Source organism: Sphaeramia orbicularis, chromosome 18 (assembly GCF_902148855.1).
Source record: "Sphaeramia orbicularis chromosome 18, fSphaOr1.1, whole genome shotgun sequence".
Classification (NCBI taxonomy): Eukaryota; Metazoa; Chordata; class Actinopteri; order Kurtiformes; family Apogonidae; genus Sphaeramia; species Sphaeramia orbicularis.
This window is the reverse complement of record NC_043974.1, coordinates 40896765-40915777: the sequence shown is the minus strand read 5'-3', so window position 1 is coordinate 40915777 and position 19013 is coordinate 40896765. Positions and strand designations below refer to the sequence as shown.

At 37.2% G+C, this 19013-nt stretch overlaps 1 protein-coding gene across 1 annotated transcript in view; it reads left to right on the top strand.

The window, feature by feature from the left end:
• The window catches only part of gal3st3 (galactose-3-O-sulfotransferase 3), a 54644-nt gene extending 44303 nt beyond the window's left edge, over positions 1-10341 (top strand). Inside the window, exons 2-3 of the mRNA XM_030162656.1 lie at positions 4582-4684; positions 7463-10341. Of these exons, the coding sequence (XP_030018516.1) occupies positions 4602-4684; positions 7463-8780 (1401 nt within the window). The 5' untranslated portion in view covers positions 4582-4601 and the 3' untranslated portion in view covers positions 8781-10341. The remainder of the gene's footprint in view (positions 1-4581; positions 4685-7462) is intronic.
• The last annotated feature ends 8672 nt before the right edge of the window (positions 10342-19013 follow it).

The window sequence follows — 19013 nt, the reverse complement described above, 5'->3', positions numbered from 1 at the left end:
ATTTTATTCTTGTTGCTGCTTTGATCAGTGAATTTCCTCAGTGGGATCAATAAAGTCTTATCCAGTCTAATCTAAAATAATCTAATCTAAAAATGTTAGTTCTCCATGAATATTGCAGTCATTTCTGTGTATTTCTCTCCATTTCATACAGAGATGTTCTATTTTTCACTGTAGTTATAGTTACAGTAACAAAATCCTTGACCCACTTAAACCAAACTTTTCTTTAATTTGTACACTTTAAAGCCAGCTTCAGTATGTGCTTCAGTCTAAATACTCTCAGAGGGGCTTCTTTATTGTCAAGGAATGCTAAATGCTTCCCTTTCACTTGCCAAATACAAATGCGTCCGACTACACTGTTGCTCTTATGTGAGCATGTCCTGGAAGAGATCCCATTTTGTCCTGTGGGTGTCGGGTAATTGACAGCAAGGAGACAGTGAAGTGACGAAGGCAGAGATATGAAAACACTCAACTCTGAGCAGTGAAAGACGAATATCACAGAATCTGTGGGAGAACCGCATTAAGATGTCATGTTTAATGTGATGGATTATCTCACTCGTGCAATTTTCAAGTCAGTGGAGGTTGTTTCTCCACAGTTATACAAGATATAATGGCAGCAAATAGGTGCTTTTGAAAGGAACCAAACATGAACACCCATATCTAGAGTGATTCAGACTGTGTCAATACAAAATAGGAGCAATGCAAAGAAAAAAATTGCTCCAGAAAGGATATTTTTACTTTTTGAGGAATGTATGAGGGGTCCTTGCTCTGAGCTTAAGTGTACCTTTTTTGCTGAGAAGGTACTAAAATGCTAGGTGCCTGATTAAAAGGGTTAGCGTCGGACTAGAGTTTGAGTACAGACTGGTTGGGTCTAGCTGAGCTGCTTGGTAATATGAATAAGTAATGGTGTTCCTTTTAGTAGCAGCTGTCAAGTTGCCCTTTAGCAAGGCATTACTATGGTTCACTTAAAGCTTTACCTGTGTGTAGTTGTAAACATCCTGTGCAATAAATCTGAAAACCAGAACAAGCAATAAATCCTTAGCCTCAAAGCATAATCGCCAAAGTCATACACTATATGGACAAAAGTACTGGGACACATTGAATTCAGGTGTTTCTTTTCTAGCATGGGTCTGGGATGCAAAACAGTAACGGCTAATGTCATAATGTAGATTTATATTGTGATAAATATCATATTGATAAACAATTATGTCGTACTCGGAGAAATGTTCGTCGTAAGTCTCGACCCTATATGTGCAAATGTTATGACGTAACTAGTTATAAAATGTAACAAATTAAGCAGGAATTAAAACAAATTGTAGAAATCCACTAGATTTTTGCCGGAATGAATATAAAGATAGCTTTGCAACACCTGGAGGGTTTAAATTCAAACTTTTTGAACTGTTAGGGTCCAAATACATAAATAAATGTACAAAAGACTAATAAAAGTGGGTTTCGCAAAATATGACCCCTTTAAGTTTAATGGGAGATTTTTCTTACTAAGTGAGATTTGAAGAAAATAGATGGTTAGTTGTGGTAGAAAATTATTATTTACAGTCGGAGCATGAAAAATATTTTTAGAAATTTAGAGGTAAAACATTTAAAATAATAGTCATGGGTAAAAAAAAAACAACAAAAACAATGTTGACAGAAATTAAGTAAAAACCATCTCTGGGGAATTTTGGAACCAAAGATAACAGTTTTAAACAAAACTAACCAATGCAATGATATTCATCATAATATAAAACTATATTACAACCTGAATTCAACCTGTCCCAATACTTTTGTCCATGTAGTGTATAACTTAGGTAATTATGCTATGAGGCTAACGGAATGTAGTGTGTGTGTTAAGAGGTCTGTCTGGTTCATTTCAGGGCTGAGGACACACTGTACTGATAATAAGAGATTAACTAGACAAAAACAAATCAAGCTGTGTGTTTCAACAACAATCCATGCAGCAATTAGTGTGAGAGCATTAACATTCGTATGGTATCAGAGTAGGCTTCATGCCGTTGAGCATCTGTGTGTGTTTATGCCCATTCGTAGTAAGCTTACCCACTGGAGCAGCACAGTCCCAGCTGTTCAAGGGTTTTAGAGTTGCAGCCAGATGATCAGCACTTCACACAAGGACTTCTGTCTTTTTTAGTAAGTCTTCCAAACAGTAATTTTGGAATCATACAGTGTATTTTGTTTAGTTGGAACAGGGGTTGGGTCAAGTATTGAGTGTACTCAATGTATCATGACTTGTTCTGTGTTGGAGGTAGTAAGACTTATGGCAGGGGTGTCAAACTCATTTTCTTTCAGGGGTCACATTCAGCCCAATTTGATCTCCGGTGGGCTGGAACCAGTAAAATAATAGCATAATAGCCTATAAATAACAACAACTCCAAATTTTTCAGTGCAAAAAAATAACATTAAATTATGAAAAATTTTACATTTTACAAACTATCCAAAACAAAAAAGATGTGAATAATCTAAAAAACAGAAATTTCTTAAGAAAAATAAGCAAAATTTTAATATTAATGAGGCATAATCAATATTATGCCTCAACTTATGATTTATACATGTGCATTACAGATCAGATCTACCAAGGCACAAAACAGGTAGAATATTGGTAAAATTGGACTTTTTTTTTTTTTTTTTTTTAGATATTTCAGGTTGTTCATATTTGTTCTGTTTATTGACATTTTATTGTTAAAGGATATCAGAATTTAATGTTCTTTGCAATAAATCAAAGAGAAAAAATTGGTGTTGCCATTATTTATAGGAATAATGTCATTTTTTTTTTTTTTCACATTAAAGAAGAAAATTTGGAGTAATTATTTATAGGTTATTATGCTATTATTTTCGAGTTTGATGCCCTTGACTGTTAATATCTTCAGGGTAATTTTTGCACTTTGCAAATTCATCCTGCGGGCTGGATTGAAAGTTTTGGCGGGCCAGTTTTTGCCCCTGGGCCGCATGTTTGACACCTGTTACTTATGGGAACACTGATAACAAATTGTCCAGTTTAAGTTTGGTTTTATACAGTCATACCATAATTTTATGGAGAATGTTGCATCATGGGTCGTATGTAGCATTGATATTCCTAAACTTGTCACTATTTGATCTGTAGTGGAAGCCTGGTATGCTCTATACATGTGCAGGAATGCTGTGCCTTCTAAACAGTTTTTCAAAACAAAAACTACTTGATTTAATAGAATTAATGTTATCTCTGGTTTTAATGTTGACGAAATAGAAGGTCCAAAGTATCTATGAACGTTTCATTCTTTCAGCAAGACTGTTAATGAAACAGGCTTGTCAGAAAACAGGCTCGTCGCCAGAAAAGCTAGCCCGACTCATCAATTGGCTCCCGTCTCACACACCAAATCAACTACCGACTTGAGTGTACATTTTGCACTTTCATGAGATGTAACACCGAAAAATGACGGAACGTCTCTCTAAACACATAACTAGCTGTTGTCAATCATTGTTGTCAACAGAGAGTTTTGAGTAGTCAAGAAAGGTTGTTGTTGTACTTTTTGAATTGGATGGCTAGTAAGAAGAAGATACTGGCGTTGTCAGCTCTAGGTGTTGTCAGCTCTAGGGCTTCTTCTTGTGGAAGAAGAAAGGTGTTACAGACGAAAACTAAGGAGAAATCCCAGTATGCTAACAATGCTAACAGTGTTCACTCCGTGGAATGAATGACGTCCATAGGCAACACTGACTGGCACTCATTCAGATGCGATATGAGCAGTTCATTTCCTAATATAGAAGACAATAATAGTGTGAAGTACTTTGGCATAGCTGTATTCACATGGAAACTTCTCGTTCGCTCATTCATTAGTCGAGGGCTATCCCTCCACCAATCAGATCGGTCCGACTGAACAACTGGTAGTGGCAGATCACACATGTTGAATTGTCCGAAAAGACTGGTAACAGCATTAATGATGGCCGATCGTAGAGAACACACCAAACAGACTCATGTCACCAACCTCGCCAGACTGCCGGACGATGTCCGACCACCGAAAATCGGGTTAGTGTGTCTTCACCTTAATGGACAGAACCATCTGTCCAGGGTTTGGGTCAACTAGTTGGACTAAAAACAGCTGAGTGAACAGCTCTGTATTTGAATGTATAATAAAAGCCAAGCCTGGATAATGGTGAATTAGGACCCATTTAGATAAAACAGAAAACATTTATTTCTTTTAAATTTCTAACTTTTATGGCTTTTCAGAGAATTTCTAAGTTCAGCCTTTGAAATTGAAACATCACCCCCACCCCGCTGCTTGTAAAAAAACTTTACTGACACAAATTATCTTTAATTAGCTGCTGTAAACCTCTTTAATTATTGCATCTGAGTTTTTTTTGTGGAACAAATAATCACCTTCCTGTCCAGTCTACTTGTTCCAGCTTCTTTTCATCTTTGCTATCTCAGATATGTTCCTCTTGTGCCCTCATTCCTTCACACATTTTCACTCTCATTCTGTGTTATAAGAGAATGAACCAAAAAAAAATCACATAAACCTCCACCACCTCCATCACCGCCACCCTACTCTACTTTATCTTAAATTCAGTATTCACCTTGCTCTCATCTCCTTCCCACAGTCCCACTGAAACGGTTAAAGATGTCGCAGAAGAAGATATTTCTGGTCTTCATTGCCATCAGTACTCTCAGTCTTCTGCTACACCATGGAGGTCACTTGAGCTGGTGAGTGATTTTAACATCTCCCACATCCCCCACATCCTCGCAAACACACAGCAAAATAGAGAGCTGATTACAATGAAACATGGCATTATGGCAGTCATTGTCTTTTTCTTTTAAACTCTCGCTAATTAAGCGATTATAACCACCTCCTCTGTAAAGGAGACGGCTGTTAAAATCTCACTCAACTTGAATGCGCAGCTTGATAAGTGGGTCGAGTGACTAATTATAAAAGAGGTGGAAAAAAGATTTTTGACGGCTCTGCCTTCTGTTCTGAAACCTTTAAACTTTCACATTTTGCTCAGCGTTTTCTCCCATCTTTGTCCATTTAATGCAGTTGCTGCATTGCTTTCAGAGTTTGGAGGTCTGAGAAGTGCTTGAAAGTGCTTGCAATTCTAACTCTGTGATGTGATTTATTTATTTTTAATATTAACTCTGCCAGTTCTTTTTTTTATTTTTTATTATTATTTATTTATTTCAAATATGCAACAAAACAAAGTAATCTTACTTAGTCCTTAGAAATAAAACAGGTAGTAAGAAGTCATGGAAAAAACAAAAAAACAATCAAAAACAAAAATAAAGCTTATACATATACATGATTTCATTTGCACTTTCGAAAAGGAGTGGGAGGAAGTATAACTTATTTAATCCCACCCCTTCTCCACACAGCAGTCTATCCTTTAGGTGAAAAGTCAAAGCTACTTATAGAGAGGTGATACATTTTGGAAAAATGAAACTTCAAGTCAAAAAACTAAATTATCGGCTGCTCTCAGGTCAACTCTAGGTACATTTTATCTTAATATTTGTCTCGGTGTGAGTGTGTCTGAAGAACGCCAAGTGGCTTCCCTGTTTTTTCTCCTTTAATTTCTAAACTTTTTGATATTATGAAACATAATTTTAGATGTTTATAGCATAGTACAATGTACATCATTGTGATAAAAAGGGAAAAAAAAAATCATGAGTACATGTATTCCTGTAGGTATGTATTTGACCCCAGCAATAAGGAGCTGTGCTGGAAAAATGTGAAAATGACCCTTAAAAGTGCTTGAAAAGTAGTTGAATTTGACCTTGAAAAACCCTGTTATTTTTTATTTTTACTTTTATTTCCACACATTGTTAAATCTTTAACCCTTCATAGGGCACTCATAGAAACACTCTGAAATTGTATTACTTTATTTCTCTTGGGAAATTAAAAAAAAAAAAAATTTTCATGTAGAAAATCAAGTTTAATGAAGTTACCATATTTGGTTCTTTGCCCATAAGTGGCAAAAATATCCAAGAAGTATATCTAAAAAAATACAAGAAAAACACCTGAAAGGTGAAAGGAACATATATTTTAGAACATTAGACCAACATCAGTGCTGATCCAGACCCCTGTCCACATCCACATGATCCCTTTGAACATCATTCCTTACATTAGTACCATTACTTCATGGTACCTAACAAAGCAGGTACACTCACTGTTCATGCAGAGGTGGACCTTACAGACCCTGGAGACCACACTGGGCCTGATTTGCCTCACTGTCCTCACTGCCACTGTCTTGTAATATGTGCGGAAATTACCAAAAATAGTCACTTGCCCAATAACGAATTAAAAAGGTCCAGGCACTTTAGGCGAAAATGTCATTTCGATAAACATGTGTACATCAGTCAATACCGGTAATGATGAACAAATCATTGAAACCTTTTGTGGTTTAAGTTCAATCAATACAGTGTAACATAGTGAAGAAATATACTTGTTTAAGATGCATATTTATTTCTTATGTGCAATATGAACACCTTCTCTAATTGTTTCAGTAATTACATAACACCTATACATTATAGAGTCTCTCATGTTTCTTTAAAATTACAACAGTGTGGAACAGTATAGACTATTAAAAGATTGTTGCGTTTTTATCATCGGCTTATACTTGGATCCAAGGGGTAAGAACCTCAGCTCCTAAACACAAAACATTAAACTTTAGTCTAAAAAATACTAGTTTTTTTTTTTTTCCCAAGACTCATTATGGCCTCATCATTTTTATTTGGACCCAAGTCTTCTAGTGATCTCTTTAAATTTCAACTCAGGTCAGTTAAACAGCTTTGATGTATGCCTTGTTGGGATTTGATTGGCTGGTATGACAGTATGCTCACTTACGCCAAGTCAGACTTTCAGAGTTTGTTTATTTGACAAAACATTTTCCTGACAGACGGCTCCACTGTAGTTGTGGTTAAAAGGTTCCACAACAAGACTGCAAAATGACTGTTACCCAGTGCTTGATCAAGTTTACAGTTTTACCAAGTCAGTAAACTAGTGGTTAGCATTAACTGACCCATGACCTCTCGCAGATGCCTCCGACCCCTTGCACTCTGCTCCTTTCATCCAAATATGAGCACTTAAAACCCAAATTACAAACTACTGACATAAAAACAGCAGTTCAGTAACCCATATGTGACATCATGGTTCCTCTGTCTAGTAATTATATACAGTCTGTTACATCCAGGTTTTAATTACTTAGCTTTAATTACTGTGGGTCAAGCAACATTAATGGTTCTTGTTGTAAAACAATAAAATGACTTTGCACAATATCTTCAATTTTAATAAGCGCTGGTTGTGCAGATCAAATTTGATGAGCATTTTTTCATCATATCTTTTGTATGTGTTGTAAATCAAAGCTTTAAATCAAACCAACAGCCTGAAGAAAAGCAAAACCAGACGACCATTTATAATAACCCTGGTACATGCTGCTCTTTTTGTGGAACTACTGACACTTTATAATGATCACCCTTTCACTCTCTCTGCAGGACCATGGAGGCCTTCCACATAGGCTGCCCTGCTCTGCGCTCCCACCCCTATCCAGGCCTGAAGCCTAAGCACACCAATGTGGCCTTTCTCAAGACCCACAAAACGGCCAGCTCTACAATGCAGAACCTTTTGTTCCGCTTTGCAGAGCGCAATAACCTGACGGTGGCTTTACCTGTGCAGGCCTGCACCCATCAGTTCTGCTACCCGCACTCCTTCACCTCACACTTCATCCACCCTCACACGTTGCCACCAAACATCATCACCAGCCACATGCGTTTCAACAAGGGTGAGCTGCAACGTGTCATGCCCAATGACACTATTTATGTTACAATTCTGAGAGAGCCCAGCTCAATGTTTGAATCCTTATTCACGTACTACAACCAGTACTGTCAGAGCTTCAAGAGGGTCCCCAACGGCTCCCTGGAGGCCTTCTTAGAAGAACCTTGGCGCTACTACCGGCCAGAGGAGAAGGACTCCATGTATGCACGCAATACTTTAACCTTTGATTTGGGTGGAGACAAAGATCACGTGGCAACAGATGTGGGGTACGCCCGCAAATTTGTGGCAGAAGTGGAGCGAGTGTTCTCCTTGGTAATGATTGCAGAGTATTTTGATGAATCACTGGTTCTCCTTCGCCATCTTCTCTCCTGGGATCTGGATGACATCCTGTATTTTAAACTCAATATGAGGACACCAAGCTCCAAGCGGAGCCTCACACCAGGCCTTCCTGCCAAGATCCGTGCCTGGAATTCACTTGATGCTGCTCTCTACGACCACTTTAACACTTCATTGTGGCAACAACTGTCAGCCCTGGGTCCAGCTTGTGTGGGCAGAGAGGTGCAGCTCCTTCGTCGAGCCCAGGAGAGATTGATGAGGACCTGTTTTGGTGGTCAGACACCACTCCTTCGCTCAGCTGCACAGATCAAAAACAAAGATCTACGCCCCTGGCAGCCTAGTGGGAAAGTTGACATTGTGGGGTATGACCTCCCAGTAAATATGAGCCGTGGGTTCTCAAGCAAGGTCCAGGAGCTCTGTCTCAAGCTCATTATGCCAGAGGTCCAATACACACGGGTTCTCCTACGTTCCCAATCCTTACGCTACCGTCGAAACCACCAGCTTCGGCCTCAACACCAGTTGCATCCACCCCAGCAGCCAATACGTACAGTAATGCCTCGCAAACCTCAAATCCACAACCAGCAGCAACCTGCAGCTCCAGCCCCAGTTTCAGCAACAGGATCTCCCTCCACTTCACATCCTGGGACTCTGGGTCGAATCACAAAGACAGGGCCTCGATCTACACCGCCCCAGACCTCATAGACTTGAAAACAGAAAGCCTGATATATAATCTGCCCAACAGACTGCAGTGCTCTGCCTATCCTGACCCACAACACAATGATGCTTGTTCATGCTGACCACTTGGGAAAAGTCTGCGTGGGATTTAAATGAATCACATTGCTAGTAATTTTGATTGAAATAGGAAAAGGAGAAGAGAGGGACGACATCTGAACGTGATGTGAACTTGATTCTACCCATCTCCTTGAATCTATCTATCTCTGATCTGTGAAATGGTGTCAGGGTCGGCAGACATGAGGGCAGCAGAAATTGACACTGGGACTCGGCTCAATTGTACACCCCTACACGCCTGGCTGCAGTAAATAGAACAAGGTTTTAGGTGAAACTTGTTCTTTGAAGCAAATCTGTTATGTGCAAATGGAACACAATAGGAGAGTGGTGATATCAGCCCAATTGTCTGACACAAAGTGGTCTTTGTGTGCATCACACTGGTATGGTATCATGTTACTTGCTTTTATTCTCATTTTGGAAGCTCCCTTTTCCAGTCTCTCAATCCCAGCACATATGCCACGCACAGTCCTTGAGAGATACATAATGAGATACAGGAATCAGCTCTCAGGCCTCCGAGGTGACTCCCAAGAGGCCACAGTCATTAAGATCACCTCTGAGCATTTATACAACAGCACAATCAACAACTCTTCTCTTCTTCTTTTAAACTCTACATACGGGAAGCAGTGGAGGCAGAGGAGTGCAAAAAGCCAGGTACATGGAGAAAAACTTTAACCAAGGATTATTCCTAAAGACTGATGGGTAATCCGTTTGGCTGCCCTTTATCACTCTGACTCACCCACACTGACCTCTCTGGCTTCCTACTACGTATCCTTGTCTCGACCCTGCTGATGCCCTCATGTCGCTGCAGGGGGCACCTTCGACATATTTTCCTTCCTCATCCTTTATAACTGCAGTTTACGTTAGACCAGCAGCTCATGGCCCTGTTTTAACCTGATATTAAAATGTGTTTTTCATGATCTCACCCCACGTGTAAACGCAACATTAGAATGCGTACCCACATGCATCTCAAATGTAAAGAAACCATCAGCAGAGTAAATGATGAATTCAATGTTTTACTAGTTAGAGGAAAATTAATTATTTGTAATACATTTTTAACTCATTGTGCTGATCAAAGGCTACCAGCAACTTTTAAGGTGGAATGGTTTGTTTCATGTTAATCAATGAGCTAATGTGAACCAACGTAAGTTCAGTTCAGACCAAAGATTCAAATGTAGATGAACTGAAAACAACCTTCACTATATGAGTTCAAACATGGCTCAAATATAACTCCAAAGCAACCCTTAGGCTGGAGTTGGATGTTTAAATTTTAATCATATGTTCATGTAAAGAACTGGATTCACCATGAACTAGTTATCCATATATTTACCTCTGTACTATGAAAGATACTAGAGGATTCCACTATCAGAGAACTCAGGCTGCGTAGAACTGCCAGAATAGCACAATATACCCAACAAACACACTGACATTTGAGGAGATGTCTGTCTTCTTAATTCCATCATCATAGCTTAAAAAAGTACATAAGTACCTAAATTGAGCACGTTATGACAACAAGTCTGTTTCATGCATTTCACTAATGCAAGAAAGTGATGTTAAAAAGGTTAACTCACTTTATTATCCCCATAGGGAAATTCAGTCATTGCTTTTTACCCATCCTAATGCACACACAGAAGCCACCAGTGTTCTCAACATTTACAGGATACACTTGCTTACATGCAGCTATTTAAAGGCAAGTACTGTATATATCTATATTATTATTATTATGTCTGTATATGAGCTAATTATTGCAGATTTCACTACAAACAGGAGGACATCAGAATTTTTGGTTAGAATGTGGCTATATACTGCATATTCTGTCGATGGGTCCTCAGTTCATTTTTAGTGCATCACACCTGTTCTTAAGAGTCGTCTACTTTAAATTAGATCATGAAAAACACATTGACCCAGATTGGAAAAAGGCCAGGATCAACCAATATGTTGCTTCACTGGAATTCAGAGATTTAACATTAAAGGCTGTTTCTGAACATGAGTTAAAGCTGCATTTGACTTCCTTCGCCAATTTTTCATCAAATCTGTAAAACCTGAGTCATAGCCAAAGTATCACGAATTTTCAAAAATACCCGAGTGACCTACCGGCTCGGTTAGTAAACAAATGGATTATTTATGGTGGAGTACACTTCGAAATTGTTCACCGTGAGGGAAGAGATTCAGGTGCGTAATCACGGAAAGACTTATGGATTCGTGATACTTAGGCTATGACTAGGGTTTTACAGATTTGATGAAAAATTGGTGACGAAAGTCATACGCAGCTTTAAAGTTATGGGTTATTGCAATACGAACTCCAAGCCTATGTTCTGGGAAAAAAACCCAGAATGAATGACCTATCAGCCTCCCAGCCCCATCTACTGCACACTGGCACAAACAAAAACATAAAACACCTTGACGGGACAATGACCTGAGACCCTGAGGTCTTTGAGGTTTGACACATTGCTGTGTTTGAATATTTAATTTGTTCTGCTTGTGGCACTACTGCGGACAATGGATACAAAGCTGTACGTTGCCATTAGGGACATGTGGAAACCCTCATTGTGAATTTGGACAAAAGGCAAGCGGGACACCTGAAAGCCCTGTGAGGCTCAGGACGGCCGGTCGGCTTGGAACTCAGCTGTGATTAATTTTTGATACACTGTACTCACTTTTAATGTGTCGTTTAAGTTCTTTTCTTGACCCACTAATCAGAACGTGGGAAGGAGGCAGGATGTATCTGTGTAAGCCAGAGTGAGGTTTTTTTTTTTTTTTTGTGTGTGTGCCACAAATGGAACAAATGTGTGTGAGGTTTATTGAAACCGCATATTTATTACTAGGATTTAAAAGGTTCCTTTACTGTACTTTTAATTAAATAGTTGTTTTTCATGAACCACTGGATAGAAAAGCATTACATTAACCATTATGAGATGAGCAAATATTAACCCATAAAGGCCCAGGGCTTCTGTGGCAGTTTCCAAATGAATTTTTTTCCCTCTATTTAACCATTTTTAGATGATTTATCTCTTTTTTATTATTATTATTATTAGTATTATTATATTGTCCTCTATTTTTTCATGCGTTTTTTCAGCTAAAATTAGGTATTTTCCTATTTTAATTTAATTTAATTTAATTTAATTTACTGATCATGTAGATGTTCATAAAAACTCAGATTTAAGTTGAGGGTTATTATGTCCAAAACAGAAAACTGAAGAAACAAGAGACTTTTTCAGCAAATCTATCATTAACTGAACATAAACCCAGTGTGTCCATCCACTGTCATTGATCCAACTCCATGGGTTTTACTGGTGAATCAATGTTGTAGAAGATGATGGTGTTTCCATGGTAACTACAGAGCCTCTGAAGGTCCAAATGGGTCATATCTGATGACCATGAAAAGATGACAAACTGCATCTTACACCAATTATTTCCATGTATTGATAGGATTAGTGGATCAATAGGTATTAACCAGTTTAGATGCTTTTGTCCACTGGTGGCAGTTTGGGTCTTTATGGGTTAAAGCAGCAGAGATGAAATGAGGCACATGGCAGTGGTATAAAATATTCATTGTGTACGTGTTTTACATAATGCAAAACTACAAAGACCACTTCTGGAAAAACCACACATCGAAAAAACAAATGTAGTTGCTTTAAATACATTTTTCACTCAGCAGTTGTTAAGTGCTCAACTGCACAAAGCTTTTTGTGGTCAGACTGTTGCACTGTAGGTTACAGTAATGAAAAACCACTGCTTTCACCAGAATATAAAGTGGAGCAGGTGGGAGTCGAACATGGGTAAAAGATTCACTGCTTATGAAGTGGCTGTTAATTTGAAGTCAAAGTGTGCTCGACACAACTTCTCAAGGAACTTCAACTGTGAAAGCATGAGATGCACAGCAGCTTTTAAAGATATTACAGTTATTTTTCTGATGTGGGTAATACTGTAAAACTCAAACGCATACTGGTTCAAGGTATTATAAGGGATAATACTGTCATTAATATTTGTCTTACGGTCATCAAATTCCCCCCAAAATGGGAAAAACCAACAATGGATTAATTTATTCGTTAACATTTGACCTGTGTCTCCACAACGGTAATGGCCCAGTTTCCCATAGAAAGCATTATATGTAGTGAGATTTAGACTACTCTTATGTTTAAAGACTTAACCCTTTAACCCCTGAGATATTATTTCTGCTGTGAATTGTCATCTGTTTCAGGTTCATAAAAGCTGCTTGTGTTCCTTTTCTTCAGTGGTTTTATTTTACTGTGTGTTTTAGGGTCAAAACAGGTGGAATAACAGAAAAAGACAAAGAGAGGAACTGAAGTTTTACAGGTTTTGACTAAATAAGGCATTTAGAATGTACATCAATAAGAGATGTAGGATGTTTAACATGAACTGTGAACTGGACCACACTGAAGAAGTATTTGAATTTAGAGCTTTGGGACTCTTTTTTTTCTAAATTAGTCCAGCTCCTTTTTGACACCTGTTTGAACTCCAAAACCCTAAAAACACAGTAAAAAAAAAAAAAAAAAAAAAAAAAAAAAAAAGGAAAATCAGCTTAACACCATAACACACTACAAGGAAAATGGTTAAAAAAAAAAAAAAAGAAGCCTTAACTGTCCATTTCAATAGCAAGTGGGTCTCATTCACTGCTCTGAGATTTACCCCCATTCCACAGGCTGCCAGGGGGTGCACTGAGCATGCTCAGATGTCTATGGAAAGATCAAGGTCTATTCTATCAGCATGTTTGGAAAATTTTTCCTATTGAGCAAACAGTTGAATTTTTATGAATATTTAAATAAATCATACATACAGAATGGTCACCACAGACATGTCAGGGGTTAAAGGGATCTAACTGTAACTTCCTTTGTTTTATTACCTTACAGTGAATTATTTTTGTCCACAGAGGGAGTGGGTCCCTTCCACAGTGTACATGCTAAAAGCAATGCACTGAAAACTCCCCAAATCCACCATCAGTGCATCCCTGCTTTAGTGTTCCCCAGGACAATTGTGATGGACTCAGAGAAATACAAACAAGTTAGAGATCTGTCTGAAAGTGTAGAGGTACAGGGTCTGACTACGACCAACAGGGTCATTAAAGAAGTCCACCATAGACGTCCTTATGACTGAAGCTGCGTATACTCCCCACTGTCATAAAGAGCTCATATTTTGCTAAACCCACTTTTATTAGTCTTTGGCTCATTTATTTGTGTATTTGGACCCTAATAGTTCATAAAGTTTGAATTTGAACCCTCCAGGTGCTGCAAAGCTATGTTTATTTTTATTTTGGCAAAAATCAAGTGGATTTCTACAACCTGTATTAATTCCTGCTTAATTTGTTTCATATTATAACTAGTTACGTCACAACATTTGTACATATAAGATCAAGACTTCTGATGAACATTTCTCCGAGTACGACATAATTGTTTGTCAGCAGCAGCAGTTGTAGTAAAAACTGAAAATATGTCCAAACTTTGAGCCGACTACCTGAAATGTTCAGTTGTTGGTTGAATGTGACAGAGCAGCACGGCCAACAACCTGGAGGGGGCGGGGCCTGAAGCGGTTCATTTGCATTTAAAGGACCAGCACTCAAAACGACCTTTCTGGTGTCATTACTCAGAAATAGGGTTGAAGATGGACCTGTGGAGTTGAATTAATGAAGAATTCAGACCCAAGCAGAGCATTTTACAGTTTATGTAGACCACAGGGAAATGCTTTAAAATGCATAATTCCATTTAAAAAAAAACAAAAAAGCTAAATATCACTCCTTTAAAAGCAATGCTAGTCTTTAATAGTGTATTACTGAGATAACGTTTCAGAAAATGGACATTGTCATTTTTATTCAATAAGTGGAGAAACAAGGAGAAACTTCTTATGTTTGGGGCCATTTCCAGTTGTGGATATAATAATAATAATAATAATAATAATAATAATAATTTAATAACATATTTATTGTGAAACAGTTTGCTTGTATGTGGTGCTAACTTGAAAAAAAAAAACACAATAGTACCATTGTTAGCTGCATGACGACATCCTTCAGTCATGAGTATTTGATTTGATTTGTTCTCTTTTTTTTTTTTTTTTTAATGAGGACAATAAGAGAAAAGTATCACCAGCTCCATCCTTTAGTTGTGTTTCCTGCTGCTGGTGGTTGACTGAGTTCAGCTGGGTGGAAAAAAGCCTTTTTGGCAGTGATGATGACAGCTTCCTGAAAAACCAAATATGAATGTGCTGTAACTGACTGTGTGACTGATGCATTATGGAGACCCAGTATGTTCAATAGTATATAATTCAATGTGACACCAGGAAAAAAAAACACATTTAAGCTTGGATTGTAAAGTAATCCAATACATTTTCCAACTTATCTTACAATTTCCTTCTTTCTAAATTAACAGTTTATTTATTTTTCTTAATTTTTTTTCTTTTTAACAATCTTCAGTTAAATTTAGGGGACCATATTTAAAAGGTATAGTGTGGAACATGTGCTTGCTTGTGTGCTTAAGTGACATTTACTGGTTGATGCTGCAATGGATCTGCTGTGTTACACTGTTAGCCGCTAACAGTACGGGCTAGCTACGTTGGGGAAACTTTTTTGTTTTGTTTTTGGTACCACTTTGGTTGTATTTGACAAAACACTATGTCAAACATAACACCTTTACTTCACTAAGTTTTCTCACTAGATAAGCTGAAATACTTGATTGACAGACCAAAAAAATTAACCCTTAACTCTTCTGCTAATGGTTTAAGCTACAGCTGTGATGGTTTGAGTAAAGTGACTGTGTGACAGAAACTCAGAAATCTGTAAAAACTTATCCACAACTGATCTGTATTTTTAGATTGTATGGACACATAGCTGTTATATTCATATTAGAGTTTTACCAGCTAACAAATGATACATTACAACTGGATGGAGGTTAATTCCTTGTGTGTATTTTTACTGCTTTGTTGTGATGTACAGTAGTAAGTTAAAGACTGACGCTAAACACAATTAGCATGCTATACTAGTTGTATTAGCGCATATTTTAAACATAGCACCATCTAATGAACACAATCATAGTGAGTACAACATCCCTCTTACCTCTAGTGTCATTGTTTGTGTTGAGCTGGTCATTTGTGTTATATAACTCTGGTAACCCTGGTAACCACATCCATAATAACAGCCTAAACATTAGTCGCTTTTCCATTGACCCTCAAATTGCACAAATATAACTTGCGAATAAAAATTTATCTACTGGAAAAATTTAAATTTTGCCAAAACCCTTGTTTTTCGATAAAAAATTTTTTGCGCTGGCAAGAGGTGGTTTTTCGGACATAGCGCAAATGGTATATCATACAAAACTGCAGTGGAAAGAGCTTTTTCTGTAACTATTTACATGAATAAAAATAAGCGAAGGAAAAGAGTTTTAAAAGAAACATGGTGCAGTATATTTGAACACACCAGGAAACCATAACATTTTTTAATTTAGTGTGAGATAGAGGGGTAACATATAATAATAATAATAATAATAATGAATATATCCGTAAATCAACACAATATTTACGTTCGTCGCCATGTTTATGGAATGACTTCTTGTGTCATCTCGCGATAATAAATAAACAAATCATCGTATTTGTGATTTAATGGAAAAAATGACTTGACACACTTCTGTTTTTTTTGACATTTCGTAAAAATTAGTAAAGTTTTGCGCAGATGTCCAATGGAAAAGCGACTATTGACTTCTGTATAAAGGACTAAATTAATTACACTCTTCTGCTCCTCTACAGTAGCACTAGGTTGTTCTGTACAACATGTGTTACTTGTAGAGAACGCTGTACAACAGGGGTGTCAAACATATGGCCCGTGGGCCACAACTGGCCCCCCTAAGGGATCAATCTGACCCCTGGGATGAATTTGCAAAGTGTATAAATTGCGCTGAAGATATTAACAGTCAAGGATGTTGAATTGGTTTTAGTTCAGGTTCCACATACAGACCAATGGGATCTCAAGTAAAATAATAACATAATAACCTTTAAATAATGACAACTCCAAATTTTCATCTTGGTTGAATGTGAAAAAAGTCAAATTACATTCAGTAAAATGTGAATAACCTGAACCTGTTCCACCTGTTACTAAATGTTTGTGTATTTGTAGATCCACTGTGATCTGTAAGTTGTGTTAATAATAAGCTGGGACATAATATTGTTCAAACTGCACTTATTTTTATTAAGAAATTTCAGTTTGTACATGGTTACTCAGGTTATTCAGCTTTTCATACAGTAATGTGACTTTTTTCACACCAAAAAACTGAAAATTTTGGAGTAATATTTATAGGTTATTTTGCCTATTGTTGTACCGGTCCAACCCCCTTGAGACCACATCAGGCTGAATGTAGCCCCTGAACCACTATGAGTCTGACCCGTCAGCTGTTCAACACTAGTTACTGTTATAACAAAAGCTTCAAGGCTTCTGACATAAGCCCCAAGTCATACACTATATGGACAAAAGTATATGGACACGTTGAATTTGGGTGTTTCTTTTCAAACAGGGGTCTGGGATACAAAACAATAATGACTAATATCATAATATAGTTTTATATTGGGATTAATATCATTTCGTTGGTTAGTTTTATTACCCCTCTGCCAACTCTGACCACAGGGGTATTGTAATGGTTTTGTCGTCAGTCTGTCCATTCAATCTGAAGAATGCATTAAGATATCTGCACCAAATTTATACTGTGGATGCATCTTGGCATTGTGAAAATAGGTGACCTTGACCTATTTTTTTCAAGGTCAAATGGCGACATGTCTTTTCAACAATGTAATAACACTAAATTTAGCCAGGGGGTAGTAAAAATGCGTTTTTTTTTTTTTTTTTAACACATATCTTTTCTTACACGAATTGGTAATATTGCGTGGGTCCCCCTTGAACATAAATCCCAGAACCCCCCCCCCCCCCCCCCCCCCCCCCCCCCCAAGACCATCTCTGAATTTTGAAACAGTGAAATTAAATAACAAAATAATAATTGACAGACAATATAAGTAACAGTGACTTAAATACTTCTCAACATCCATTAAAAGTGTGTTATGCTTTAAATTGTTACCTTTTCTTCCAAAATGCCTAGGAGATGGTTTTGACTTAATTTCTCTCAACATTTATTTATTTATTTTTGTATCCATGACTATGATTTTAAATGTTCTACCTCTGAATTTCTAAAATATTTTTCATGCTCTGGCTGTAAATAATCATCTACTTCCTTCACATCTCACTGAGGAAGAAAAATCTCCTGTGAAACGTTAAGGAAATATTGATGTTTATAAACTATATGGACAAAAATATTGGGACACATCATGGCTACAGCTGTAAGACGTCCTGTTCAGGCTGATGTTTAGATATAAACATCAATATTAACCCTTTCATGCATAGTGGTCACTACAGTGGACAGTTATTCTACAGCTGTTCTCTTATATATTCATGGATTTTGTTGTTTTAGTTCCATATCAGCCAACACAGTGGACGCTTATGCATCATCCCATACACTGCAATTTATACCATTACTATAACTTTACTGTTCTTGATAAGCCTGATCTAGAGTAACATGTTTAAGCGTAAATCAATTGCTTTTATTGTTATTAATCTATAATTAACAGTTTTTTTTAAAGTTAAAGTTGTTGTTTTTTTTGCATTATATCTCCATGAATTGAGTAATGATTGGTATTAGAGTGTTAAAATGTGAGAAAACACTAGATTAGCAGCATTAAAAATGTCTGGGAAAGGTTCATACTGTCTTCCACATATAAGTTTTGTAAATAATCCATTTATCAGACAAACTAGTAAAGCAGGTAAACAAACAACTAACCCCATCTGATAAATGAATTACCTAAAATAAGCATTAAAAATGTTTTTATTTCATAGTTTTCACACACTATATCAGTAAATACATGTTTCTTTGCTCCAAAAATTAAACGTGTGGTGTCCAGCTGAGTGGAGATTTTTGCAGCTCCGTGAAAAATAGGTTAATAAGAAAATTTTCTTTAGGCATGTTTTTTTCATGCCTAAAGAGGAATAAAAACACACAGGAAAAAAATCGTGATTGAGGGTCTCATAATTCATGCATGAAAGGGTTAATCAATATGATATTTATCACAATATAAAACTATATTATGATATTTGTCATTATCGTTTTG